The following is a 13,474-nucleotide window of genomic DNA, read 5'->3' as shown; positions in this document are numbered from 1 at the left end:
TTCTGGATCCTGTCCAGAGCATGAGGGTATTATAAAGATGTGAAATCTGCAGTTAGAGTACCCACCAGAAAGAGCGATACCGAAGGTAAGTAACTTGTTGTTTTGACCTATCCGGATGTCAGTTGATAACCTGTCAAATCATGAAATATGCAAATTCTAGACTACTTATTTTACAAATAAATTACTCATTCAAATAGCGCTCGTTTTCCTGCTGTCTAGTTGATTGGGCAAGCCTTTCTATATTGATCTGCATCTAATGCACTAGGAGCAGAATACACTCATGCATGTGTGGTTTGTTTGTGTTCTAGATTTTTAGTCCATCGATACTCTATTCTCCAGCAACACGCAGAGGCAAATGGAACAGACTCTCTGGACACAAGTATTGTTGATGTAAATAAACGGACTGGTTACCACGACGACTCAGATGAGGTACACTAAACCCATTCATGTGTGATGAGGGCTCAGTATTTGGTTTATTTGAGGATGTTTCTGCCACTGTTTTGTGCCTTAAGAGGGCTAATAGGCTGTCTTGTATTGAAGAGAATATATAAAACCTGTCTTCGTCTTGGAGTTGGTTTGGCACCTTGAGCACAAGGTTATAAACATTACTCTTGCCCCATTTGTAGTAATTGACAAGTTGGGTCGTGGGAGGGCAATGATAGCAGGACGTTAAGCAGTAACATTAAATGACAGCATAGTGTGCTTGGGATGCATGACGAGTGAGTTCACAATCTTGTTGCATGGGTTGGTAGGGTAGTGTGTCTGTGCATGAATTTGTATTTAGTAGTGTGGGACAATTAAAGATGAGGAATTTAGGGTCTGATAGTCTGATCCCGAGTGCGCTTTCAGCTTACACCCCCCCCCCTTTCCTGTCCAAAGATTAGTTGGTGATTAGTGCATCACTCACAGCTACTTTTTCTTTCTCTCTCGCCCTCTCTGCTGTCCCACAGGACCTCCTTGAATAGCATTGTCTGGAAGCTTGCAAGACCTGAAGACTACTCCGGTGGACACAACTTGGAAGCAAATGGAGCATTGCATTCCAATATTTTTTTATTTTAAACCTCTGAAATTAAATGCTTATCTAATCCAGTGCCCTTCGTTTTTGAGGGACATTAAATGGGAACCTGTTTCTCCCTCGGAGATGCCTTCTAGCTTAGCTGCCCCTGGCAGCAGAAGAACAGGCGTAGGTGAAGGGTGAAGTACTTGGAGTGTGTGATTCAAGTACCACCTCCAAAAAATAATTTTAAAAAACGAGTCATCCAGAAACACTTGAAAGAAAGTAAGGTGACTCACTAATGAAGAGGCAACCATCTGTGGGACTTGGCCCTACAGAGAGGGAAATATTGGAGTTTTACTTTTTGATATTTAATGTTTTCTTAACTTACTTACATTCATTTTATGAATTCATGAGTGTAATTGAATCAAGGAAAAGGGTAGAGTTGAAATGATGGTGATGTAGAGTGACTTGTGACATTGGTGCTGCTTTAATACCCCAGACCTGCAGTGGCCCTTCAGACGGAGCTCTGTAGTATTCATGACTGCGTTATTCAGACACTGAGCAATTGAGCAGCATTTGTTGCTCGATAGTCTCTTGATGTCCTCAGAGTGCCTCCACATAGACTTGTATGGTAGGCTCAGGCACTGAGCCCCCATTATAAGTTTACTCACGTCCACCTAATAGTCAGTAATGATCTTCATGTTACTTGCAGTTGGAAGTTCTTATCTGTACGGTTATGATACACAGAAGCTTTTATTAACTGATGAAGATGGAATGTTAGGTCTGTGTGTTAGGTTAGTGGGTGTGTGAGAGAGAGAGAGAAAGCTTTGGGGTATTAATTGGTAGGTGGTGATTTGAGGTTTGCCAATACAATGCTGTTTTTCTTTTTCTTCTACACTTAGTAGCCATATTTATTTAATGTTCAATCACTTAAGAAAACGAAGTCTATCCAAAATTACCTGGGTTTTTTTTGGGGGGGGGGGAAGGGGGTGGAATGGGGTTTGAAGGTTTAATATGAGCTACTGATGCAAATAAAACACCTTCTTGAAACATGCTGATTAATGGGAAAGATTTAATTTGATTTTCATTGTATCTGTGGTATGTAACTCCCCTCACATAAGTGGTAAGAAAGTTTCTGGGTGTAGGGAGCACCCTAACTGACCAAAGTGGGACAGCAAACTATTTATAAACAAAACAATATGGGTTGAGAAATTGAGGCAATAAGCATGAATTATAAAAGCTATGGTAATGATACACTGTTAAGAAATAGATCCATAGACTGGTACGCAATGCAAATAAGCTGTGTGTTAGTTGAAGATTGATTATTCTGCACTTACATAAGACACTGCATTAATAGAACTTTCAGCCTTATAGCAGCTGTCTTCTTTGCCTTTGAACCTTACCCTGTTTTCAACAGGTTCTCTTGATTATTGAAATGAGAAGTGCATGGACAGTTACTTAATGTTACTATTGACCATGGAAGAGTACCTGGAAAGCAGTAAGCATTGAATATTCGGTCATCTGTACTGCCCAAATAGATCGTTCAATTAAGGTAAACAAAATGGTTACAAACGGAAAGGTGGATGTGGAACTTGACATGGAGAACTAATACATAAATTGGATCCTCCCTACATACGATCTTGCCAGTTCACCTCTGTGGTTGAGTTATGCAGGTCTCTTCGCCTGACTCTCTGTGTGTAGGTATTTAATTCTGTATGTCTCCTCGCCTGTCTCTTTTGGTCTTACTGTGTAGGTACTGTGTGCCTTAGTTCACAACCTATTTTTTTATAGCCGTATTCAGTCATGTAGGTCTCAACCTACCTCCTCATTTGACTACATCAGAATCTGTCTTTGTTCCTGTAGATCAGTCCTCTCATCTGTTTATCCATAATATTTTAATCGGGATAGAATCCATTTCCTTACTACTTATTGCAAACTCCAGCTTACTACCATCTTGTTTCCTTTTTTTTAAATTGTTATTTCATTTGACCTGCCTGGTTCATTTAATATACTGATCTACTTTCAATTGTTTTATTTTTGACGTGCAAGATTTCCAACTATTGGAGCTTCAAGAGTTACCATGGTACAATCTCACGACTTAGAATAATAATTAAAATCAGTTAAACGATTAGTATATAATCCATAACATTTGTCCTTAATAGTTGAGGTGGAAGACCCTACATACAACATATGTGCCAATTTCCACAGATGGTAAGGAGGTTATTTGTTTAACTGATGTTCTTCAGTGGCTCTAAAAAGTGTCTTTTGGGGATTCTGTTGCACTAAAACTTTTTTCTTTCATTCTCAAAGTGTTTTCACTTCCTAACGAGTGTGAGTTGAGTAGCATCAGTTTATGTGAAGGGCATTTGCCTAACTCTTGTCCCTTCGGGAATATTTATATCATCCTTTTGTGTAGAATTTTTACCTGTCTTGCTCCATTGGAAGACACAATGTAATGCCCCCTATATGGTCTGCGGTGGAACAAGACTGAATATTCTTTATCAACCCCGAAAGATCAAAGGTTTTGTTACAGATAGGAGAATCTTATCACGAGCATGAGCTGTGCTTGAGATGTCCCCAGCTACTTGGGAGCAGGATCTGAGATAGTTAAACTTCTGCGATGCTGAATATTTTATAAAAGCTACAGACCTACTCTTCCTCCTCCCTTTTTCTTCCCACCTATGAAGGGTCTTTAGACACCAAACGGATGTTCATGAGCACTTTTAGTTTTCAGGACACATTTTTTTTACTAACCTCTTAACATCTCCATTAATACATGTTTTCAATTCAAGTCATATTGAATTTTACATCAGAGAATCTGCTTTTGATGATTTTAGTTCTAATGAAATACCTTTTGGTTTTTACTTTTCCTCATCCAGTTCAGGTGATCTGTGCTTTATTTCTACTGGGTTGCTCAATAAAATTGGCACTGGTGGATAGACCAATGCCAAATTGCCAGTTTTCTAAGTTGGTGTAGGTGAAATACAAATGCAAGTATAAACAGACTTTAAAATGTCGATGGAAAGGTAAAAGCTGCCTCTGTGTAATTAAAACAACCCTTATGTTATGATTTTACTTTCTTCTGAAGATGTTTTTTTGTTTTCCACTTCTGCGTCTGGATTTGTAGATGGCTTACTCAGCCAAATGAACAGTTTTAATTGATTGCTTTCAAACAAGATGTTACCTGGCCTCAGAAGCTGGTGGCCTCTGCCCCAAAACCTTTAAGCTAGACGCATTTTGAAATTGAACCTGTTAAGTAACAGTTGTGCCGTCTCAACTAACGTCAATGCTTGGTCTCAAGTTGCGTTTTAGGCTTTGCAAACCTGTAGATTTTCTTTCTCTGTAATTCATTTTGAAGAAAAGTATGATGCTCAATGCCACTTTTTTCTGGTGGCAGTGAAAGTCTCAACACAGAGATTATTTGACACTGGCACCTCCCCTCACATACCTGTGGATTGAACAGTCCAAAGAGGATCATACCCAGCTCAGCAGACATACCCAACCCTTTCATACAAGTGCGGGATAGCTACAGATCTCCTTATAATCCTTATAAAATAGTTCCTTTCTTAACCAATTCAGTCACATAAGTCTGTACTCGATCCTAAGGAAAAGGAAAGATGAGAGGTTCAACATTTTTTTTTTTGGAAGCAGTAGAATCTAAATTTCTTTTTTTCATATTTTGAAAATCCGTCCTATTCCTCTGTAGCACTTCTGATGCAGAACACTTTACCTGAGGCCACTATGGAGATCTTTCTTACTTCATTAATACTCTACAATTTTCTGTTTGTGGCAAGAGAGAATGCACTGATCCTAAAGTTAATCGCCTGTCTATGCTGAAGGACATCCTTTGGTGAATTTGTTACTATATCTCCAGTAAGATGTTTTAGCGTGTCACTACAGCGTTCCCCTATGTCTGTTCATAAGGGCATCGGATCAGTTTAATTGCTTTTGAGAGTTAGGGTTATTGAATGTTGCTAATGGTTCTTTAGCTTTGAGAACTTAAACTAAGCAGATATGTTTCCTGAGATTATGAACATGGTTGGAAAGTCATACCTGTTTGTTATAAATTCATTTTTATATCCTCCCTCTTCAAAAGCAGAAAGACAGGATTCTTGTGCAGGCCCTTTATAGATAAACGTAAGAGGCCTAAATAAAATGATGTCCAAAGTCTTAAGCTTTTACAAATGTTTTCAGTAATCCTTTCGCACTAGTGGAGTTTAATTCTAAGCACAATCTACTGAAAGCTTGATGCAAAACTGTTGACCGTGGCATTTCACCTCATTTTCTTGGTAAAATAAAAAGCATTGCTTTTGATTACTGTAATGTCTCCACCCAGTGTCCTCTCAGGAGGTTTGCACTCTGCTGCAGTGGAGGTCACTTGTCTACATTTGGCAAATGCTGGTACTACAGAGGATGGAAACAGTGGGTGCACTTTTGTACAGTATGTTTAGATGGCCTGTTATTTGTACATACAAATTAAATGGTAAATAGCATTATGTTGCACTTAATTCAGTATATCCTTTCCTTCTGTCCCAACCTAAAATCCTTTCCTTCTCTTGTCCCTTACTGAGGGACAAACACTTGTTCTATCATGCCCCTCCAGAGTAGGCCGATCTCAAATAGCAGTGGTGAGAGAACAGATTACCGTGGCTCATCCACCACTGCAAATGAGTTAGTACTTTATCTGTGGGTATGCACCTTAAGGTGAAGGACTTGCCTGTGGGATGTCTGTAAATGGGGTATCTGCTCATTCATGGTATAAAATGTAGCAAATATTGCATACGAGAGGGTGTGTGTATCACAATGTAATTGTGGGTTGGATGTCATGGGTCCATGTCAACACGCACATTCTGCACTCATTTATGCCGTTCTTTAGTTAGTTGTGTTGCAGCTGTAAAGGAGGCACTGTTGGACATGTTGTGAAGAAAGTCTTTAAAAAAGCAGGCACTCTCATGTCAAACACTATTTCACCATCAAATGAAAGCTGCTTTAGGGATCCCTGTCTGTAGCCATGTAAGAGCAGCTGTTTTGGGAGTTTGCTCTGTGTGGATGTAACACAAGTGTTGGGGTCGAAGGATAGGTTTTTGGGGATTTTACCAGTGAAAGACAAGGAGTTCTCTGAGAAAGCAGTTTTGGTTTAGGCAGTAGAGACTGCTCCCCATCTTAGTTGAGGCATAGGAAGAGAATGGTCCTAATAATTCGTTATTATACCCCCAGCAAGAAGCTTGTTTGGGTGTGTGTCAGAAGCATCTCACTGTCTCCCGAAAGGTACAAGCTGAAACGGATACTTACCAGAAAATGATATCAGTTTGTAAATAATCCTGGATCTTGTGTGAAAAAAAGAAGTGTAATAACTTTGTACCATTACTATTTTCTGTATATTTGCAATATTTAATTTACAATAAACAAAATTAACTTTTTGTGCTGTGCTAGTTTTATTATTTTTTTTGTTGAAAATTCTCTTGTTAAAATATGAGCCCAGTGAAGTGGAGTGAAGGACACATTAATAAGCGCTGGCATTGATGGTGAAACATGCAAGTCGAAGTATGAGCTCAGTGGAAGAGGGAAATAACTGAATCTGTATTGCTCATCATCAGCTTTCCTCTTGGCACTGAACCAAACAATTTCTCAGGGATAGCAACAATTATTTGTAGTAAGGGGGTGTGGCCAAGCGGACCAAGATGGTGGATCCATAGTTTGCTCACTCAGACACTAGGGCCCTTTATCCTGTTTGCTTTGCGGCGGCCAGGCTCCATCAGGCTGCTCAGTGGCATTCCAGAGAAGGGATGCCATCCTGTTAATTGTTTGGGCCGATGCCAGAGTCTCCACGCCATAGGACCTTTCCAGCCTGGATGGCACCTTGTGGGCCGGGCCTTCCTCTGCATTTTGTTGCACGTCATGGCCCCGCTCGCCTCCTGGCGGCCTACCTGGGGGCAGTGCTGCTTCTGTGGGGATCCTCCACGGGCTGGTGGTGCCTTTGTGGGGCCTGCTCCTCCCATCACCCCATCCGACCCCCTCCCAACCACCTGGAACTAGATAACGGCCCAGGCTCTCCTCCATTATTGATTCTCTCCTCTGCACATTTTGGTTCTGGACTCCTGGCTAACCCCTATGCGTTCTTCAAGTGGACTGTGCATCGCTGCCCTACCTACTCTTTCTCCGTTCTTCCTCAATGAGGGTGATGGGGGGGCCACAGGGAGATAGTTTGAAAGGGTCTGCTCTTCTCTGCCTTCGAGGCCTGAGCTGCCTCCCTCCCCCTACATCACTGTCCTTAACGGATGGACTCTTCCCTGTGGAGAGACGAAGCCGATTCCTCAGCTCTTTCAAGCAGGGCTGCAGATCGGCAGCGCAGCTTGGACTCTCCTTTAGGGGCTATCACAGGGAGTTGCCCCCTATACTGGGACGGCCACCCGTTTGACCCCTCTGCCTTGATGCCCCTTAGGAGTGGAGCCCCGCATGCCAACTCCTTCCTCTCTCGGACCCAAGGATAATGCTGCTGACAAGCTGGATTCCACCCTGGCTGTCATAGCAGGCACTTGGTCCTCGCTGGATACCAAAATTGATGCAGTTTCTTTAGAGCTTAATCCTCTTTGTGACAACCACTGCAAACTGTCAAAATGTGTTTCCTGCAGTTTGGTCCCCTCTCTTTTTTGCAGAGTTGTTCAATGTTGCGACTGTCATGAGGGTGTTTGACAATTTCTCTTCCAGGGGAAACTCATCAATAGTCATTAGCACTGAATAATCCCCACCCATGTGTGGGACCCCGGAGCATATACAAAAATACATATATATATATGTGTGTATGTTTAGAACTACAAGTACATAGTACTTCCAAAAAACATACCTATATACATGTATACACATACAAATATGCAGCCTATAATATGTCCAATAGACTGAAAAGCCAAAATTACATGGATTTCTACTATAAGAAAATATCATATGTAAATAATGTAACATAGAACATATACTGCAGTATTGTTCAACAATAACCCTTTATTTTCCTAAAGAAAAACATAATTGCAGGCAATTTGTTCTTAGGCTGCACAGATGAATAATCATCACGGTATAACATAAAATTGGCACCTTGCTTTTAAGCTTTTAGAGAACCTGGACACCGTGCCTTTAAGACCTCCAGGAGCCCCCTGCTCCCACCATGCATCACAGGTGACAGTTAGGTCAGTTCTTCTGTGAGGATCCTAGAGCTTGAGCTCGGTCTTTTTTGACTTTTTTTCAGTCAGAAATGTATTTTCTACTACTTAATTCAACAATTTTCTTTGCTGGTATTAGTTTCTATTTTCTGGCCCTCTTACTCTGTGTCAGAAAGGCCAGCTTTGTTTAACAAATGCCCTTCCTGTGGGAAGAAGATGGTGAAATCAGACCCTCATTTTGTGTGTATTGTGTGTTTGCCATCCTCACACAATCCACAGAAGTGTTCCTATTGCCAACAATTCTCTAAAAGAACTCTGCGTGACAGAGAAAAGATCAGACTTCATGCGTCGATGGAGAGAGGAGATACCAAAAGTGGCCTTGAGTCTCATTCCAAGAAGCCCTCCTCTCATGGACAACACAAAAAGTGTCGATCTGCTTCCCCAGCTTCCAGAAGAAAGCAGATTCCAGACTGCTCGCCGTCCGTGTCGAAATCGGCGTCAGGAAAACGAGTAAGTCATTCTACGACGTCAAGGGACAGATCGTCGTCGAAGAAAGACGAGAACCAGCGTCGACAAAAAGTAAGTCGACTTAGAGGCATACTTCTGGCTCGAAGTATGAGTGAAGACAGATCTTAGTCGACGTAAAAACATCCATCGACGACGAGTCACCGGTCGACGTCGAGATCTCCACCTCCTTCTCGAAGGTCTTCGACGAGAGGATCGACAATGAAAAATCCCTCTCAGACCCACAGACTGTCGACGTCGAGGACACGATCGACGACTAGGAAGTCGAAGGCACCAGATACTTGCCGACGTTCGATGTCGAGAAGACGGTCCCGAATGCCGTCGTGAAGACAGACGTCGAGAGTATCATCGCAGAGACATGAATCTTGAAGTTTGTCTCCACAGCGGTCGACGTTGGTGGTGGCGTTATCTGAGTCGACGGCGAGGCAGAGTTCGACGTTGAGGGAGAGGATTGTTGCCAGTTTAGTAGACACACCAGAAAAACCAAGATCGACGTCAAGAACGCAGCGGTCGACATTGAGAGAAGTATCATCTTCTCCTGGAATCAACATTATACAAGTCATACCGGAGGGATCTCCGTCTCCAAGAGAAAAGTCTCCTACTAACTTAGCGCCACAATAGCTAGAGAGTATTCAACACTGAAAAGTGCCACCTAGAGTTCCAGGCGCGAAATCCTCCAAGTCTCTATCACCACCCAGAGTCTCTGGGGGATCCCTTCCGAGCAGGTCCCCAAGAAAATCTCAATCACCTGTGAGAAGGCGATCAAGATCAAGAGGGCGTTCAAGATCTCGCCACTCTCTGACTCCTAAAAGAAGACGTAGATCAACAACTACTACGTCAACAAGATCTTCTATTAGAGATTACTCTCCTACTCTATCCACTACACCCCCGTCTAGGGTATCCCTGATAGACGATATCAGAACTTTTAATGAAGTCCTTTGCAGGGGTGCCAACAAGCTCAATATCACTATGTATACACCTACAGTTTCAACTTCAGTCATCTTTGAAACTCTACATCACAGGTCTTCTGCAAAGCCTCTGCTACCTTTGGTGCCAGGTCTGCTCAACCCAGCAAGGCAGACCTTCCTTACCCCGGCCACAGTGGGTTTAGTTCCCACACGGATATCCAAGAAATATAAGGCCCCAGAGCAGGACACGTTTTTTCTTCGCGCAGTCCCACATCCAGACTCCGTGATAGTGACTGCAGCCAGGAAAGCACATTCAGCTACATCTTTTTCTACTGCCCCGCCAGAGAAGGACAGTAAAAATATGGATTCTCTGGCCAAACGAATGTGCAATACATCGGCTTCTGTTATAAATGTGGCTAGTGCTTCCGCCCTGCTGGGTCGGTACGATAGATCGCTCTGGGATTCTTTCTCAAGATTTTCAGAGAAGCTGCTGAAGGAAGACCAACCGGACTTCCAGGAGATATTACAAGAAGGCGGACTGGTAGCTAATCAGATTATCAGTGCAGCCACAGATGCATCTGACTTGGCGGCCCATGGATACTCGCATGGCATCTGCTCAAGGAGATCGGCATGACTTCGTCTTACGGGGCTAAAATCTGGTGCACAAAGGAGGATCACGGACCTCCCATTCAACAGATCCTCTCTGTTTGGTTCCCATGCGGACGACGAAATGTCCAAGATGAAGAACGACTTGGACACTCTGAAAGCTGTTGGCTTAGAAAAGCGGACAGAGTTTATGCATAGATTCCGTCCCTATGATCAACGCTCCTCTCAACAGAGGGTTCAAACCCCTCTTGGAGCATGCAAAATCAGGGTCAAGGTCAATCCAGGTCCCATTACCAACAAAGAAGACCTGGACAAGGGAGAGGATCTACAAAACAGCAACCTAACGTTACTAAACAATCTGCAAAACAATGAGGGATGGCTTCCTCCATGCCCATTGACCACTCCAGTGGGAGGAAGTGTTATGTTATACCTGGAGGAGTGGGAGAAGTTAACAAAGGACAAGTGGGTTTTAAATATTGTGCAGAATGGCTATCTGCTCAGGTTCAAATCCTCACCACCATCAGTTCCTCCACAGCAAAGGCCTCTTCAAAGATACCACTTGTTACAAGCAGAAGTAAACGTGCTCCTGCAAAAACATGCCATAGAAAAGGTCCCTATTCCACAAAGAAAGCAAGGGATTTATTCTCGTTATTTTCTGGTTCAGAAAAGAGGTCCTACTATTCCAAGTGTCTGCCCAACACTTTGAGTTCAAAGTTTTCCCGTTCGGGCTCAGATCAGCCCCCGGACGTTTTCCAAGTGCATGGCAGTGGTGGCAGCTTTTCTTCGCAAGCAAGGAATATTCATATACCCCTATCTGGTCGACTGGCTTCTGAAGAGCTTGCCACCTGCTCTGCTTCAGTGTCATCTCTTATAATGTCTGCAACTGCTAAACAGGTTGGGCCTTCATGTAAACTACAAGAAATCAATATTCAAACCATCTCAGAAGATCCACTATCTGGGTGCCTTACTGAATACCGCAGAAGCAAGTGTGTGTCCTTCGGAGGAGAGGTTATCCTCAATTCAAGAGATATGCTGCAACCTTCGCACACACAGTATCTCACAGTCAGGCAGGTGTCATCACTACTGGGATTGATGGCATCCTGAATCTTCAACGTACCAAATGCCAGGCTGAACATGCGTTCGTTGCTGCAATCTCTGGAAGACCAATGGATGCAAGTGTCAGGGTGCTGGGAGGATAAGCTGCTTCTCTCCCAATCTGCTGAGGATTCCATCAAATAGTGGATGAAGAGATCCAATCTGATTAAAGGAGTTCCATTCCACCTGGACCCTCCTACACAAACAATAGTTACTGATGCTTCACTCCAGGAATAGGGGTTCTTCAAGTTCAAGGCCTGTGGTCAGAGACGGAACAAACTTACCATATCAATCTCTTAGAGTTGAGAGAACTGCACTTGGCTCTCAAATCATTGTACCCGTCACTTCAATCTCAGTACCTTCTGATCCAAACGGACAACTGGACCACCATGCATTACTTAAACAAACGGGGAGGTACCGGATCGAGGCCTCTTTCTCTAGAGTCCCGAAGCATCTGGAAGTGGCTTCTTGCAAGAGACTTGAACATTCTGGAAATGCATCTCCCAGGGACTCTCAACAACCAGACGGACACCTTGAGCAGAGAATACGTCAAAGCGCACAACTGGGTGCTCAAAGCATCTTCCAAAACTGTGGAACGCCAGGCATCGACCTGTTTGCAGATGCAGTAAATGCAAAACGCCCCGTCTTCGTATCCAGGTTCCCCAACCAGGATCTCTGGGCAATGCCCTTTTGATAAATTGGTCTCAGACATTACTGTACGCCTTTCAGCCAATTCCGTTGATTGCCACAGTGAACAACAAGTTTTACAGGACCAATTCAAGGATGATTTTGATAGCTTCGGAATGGCCACGTCAGTGGTGGTATTCAGATCTCCTTCAGCTATCAGAAGTCCCACACAAGAGGTTACCATGCCGGCCAGATCTACTATCCAAGAATGAAGGGAAGGTATTCCACCCCAATCTATCATCCCTGAGGTTGACGACATGGCTCCTGAAGTCCTTCAATACGGACATCTAGACTTACCTCCAGAATGTATGAACATTCTTAAAGAGGCCTTCCACAAGACGGTCCTATGCTTTTAAGTGGAAGAGGTTTTACTTATGGTGCACGGACAATGGGCATGATCCCGTCCGGTGTCAGAAAAAGGTGTTTTTACCATATTTACTGCATTTGGCCAAATCTGGTTTGAAATTTTCCTCTATTAAGGTGCATCTTGCAGCTATTATAGGGTATAGAAACTCACCTAATCAAATTTCCTTCTTTAAAATCCCTGTGATCAAAGATTTTCTCGAGGGATTAAGAAAGGTTTACCCTCTAGTTGGCGCTCCTTCGCAAACTTGGGAGCTCAACTGTCACGTTCACGGCGCCTTGCAGTTTCGGGTGTCCTCCAATCACATGCAGAAGACTAGGACACTCACTTCCGTGCGGAAGTACAGTCCCGGTCTAGTGTTTCTGTGGACCGCCTTCCGCTCTGTAGTGCTTCCGGGGGTTTCGCTTAAACTCAGCGTTTTCGCGGTTCAGCGCTTTGGATTCTACGATATCCTGGTCCGCATGCTAGCGAACGATTCCAGTGCCGTCAGAGAGCCGAGGGCACTTTCTCCTCTGCGTCCATTCATGGGTTCCGGTCCTGCCAGAATTGTTTCCTGTTCCTTCCCGCGCCGGTGAACATCGGAGTACTTTTCTTTCAGCGCGGGGGTGCTGGAGAACCTGTTTTTCACCTACGCACAGGAGCGATTTCAGTTGCAGAGTGTTCCGCGCTGGAGCGCATATATGTTATAGCTCTTGCCGCGCCGGAGCGCTTATTATTTATTTGAGGAGCGCTGGAGCGCTACTGATTCTTTGATGGTAGCATTGCACAGGAGCGCAGTTTCAGGACACACCGTACAGCGCTGGGGCGCTGCTTATCCTTATTTTACAATAAGCACTGGAGAGTTATTCTATATTCTTTGATTACATCCACACAGGAGTGTTTGTACTTACAGGATTTTATATCGTTGAGACGCCAGTGTTTACACAAGTACACGCGCAGGAGCGCTTGCATTATTTTCGTATCCTTATGGGAGCACCTTCATTTCCTTTGGTGTACTGAACATCATATCCTTGGTGAGTTGCTCTTAGTCATTCTCTTCTGTATGTGATTGGGAAGTTGTCTTAGGAAGCGCAGGTGTGGGGTTTCTTCCTAATTAGGTCTCTCTTGTTTCCCCAGTTGGTGTCCACGGTATTACCCAAGA

The 13,474-nt window shown here is 43.5% G+C and overlaps 1 protein-coding gene across 2 annotated transcripts in view; it reads left to right on the top strand.

The window, feature by feature from the left end:
- Positions 1-6,417, top strand: part of SORT1 (sortilin 1) — a 577,196-nt gene extending 570,779 nt beyond the window's left edge. For both annotated transcript variants that reach the window (XM_086923559.1, XM_086923558.1), the window contains exons 19-20: positions 309-429; positions 951-6,417. In XM_086923559.1, the coding sequence (XP_086779685.1) occupies positions 309-429; positions 951-965 (136 nt within the window). In that variant the 3' untranslated portion in view covers positions 966-6,417. The remainder of the gene's footprint in view (positions 1-308; positions 430-950) is intronic.
- Positions 6,418-13,474: the final 7,057 nt, after the last annotated feature.

The sequence above is a fragment of the Lissotriton vulgaris genome, chromosome 5 (genome assembly GCF_964263255.1).
Source record: "Lissotriton vulgaris chromosome 5, aLisVul1.2, whole genome shotgun sequence".
Taxonomy (NCBI): Eukaryota; Metazoa; Chordata; class Amphibia; order Caudata; family Salamandridae; genus Lissotriton; species Lissotriton vulgaris.
This window is presented reverse-complemented; position numbering and strand designations above follow the sequence as displayed.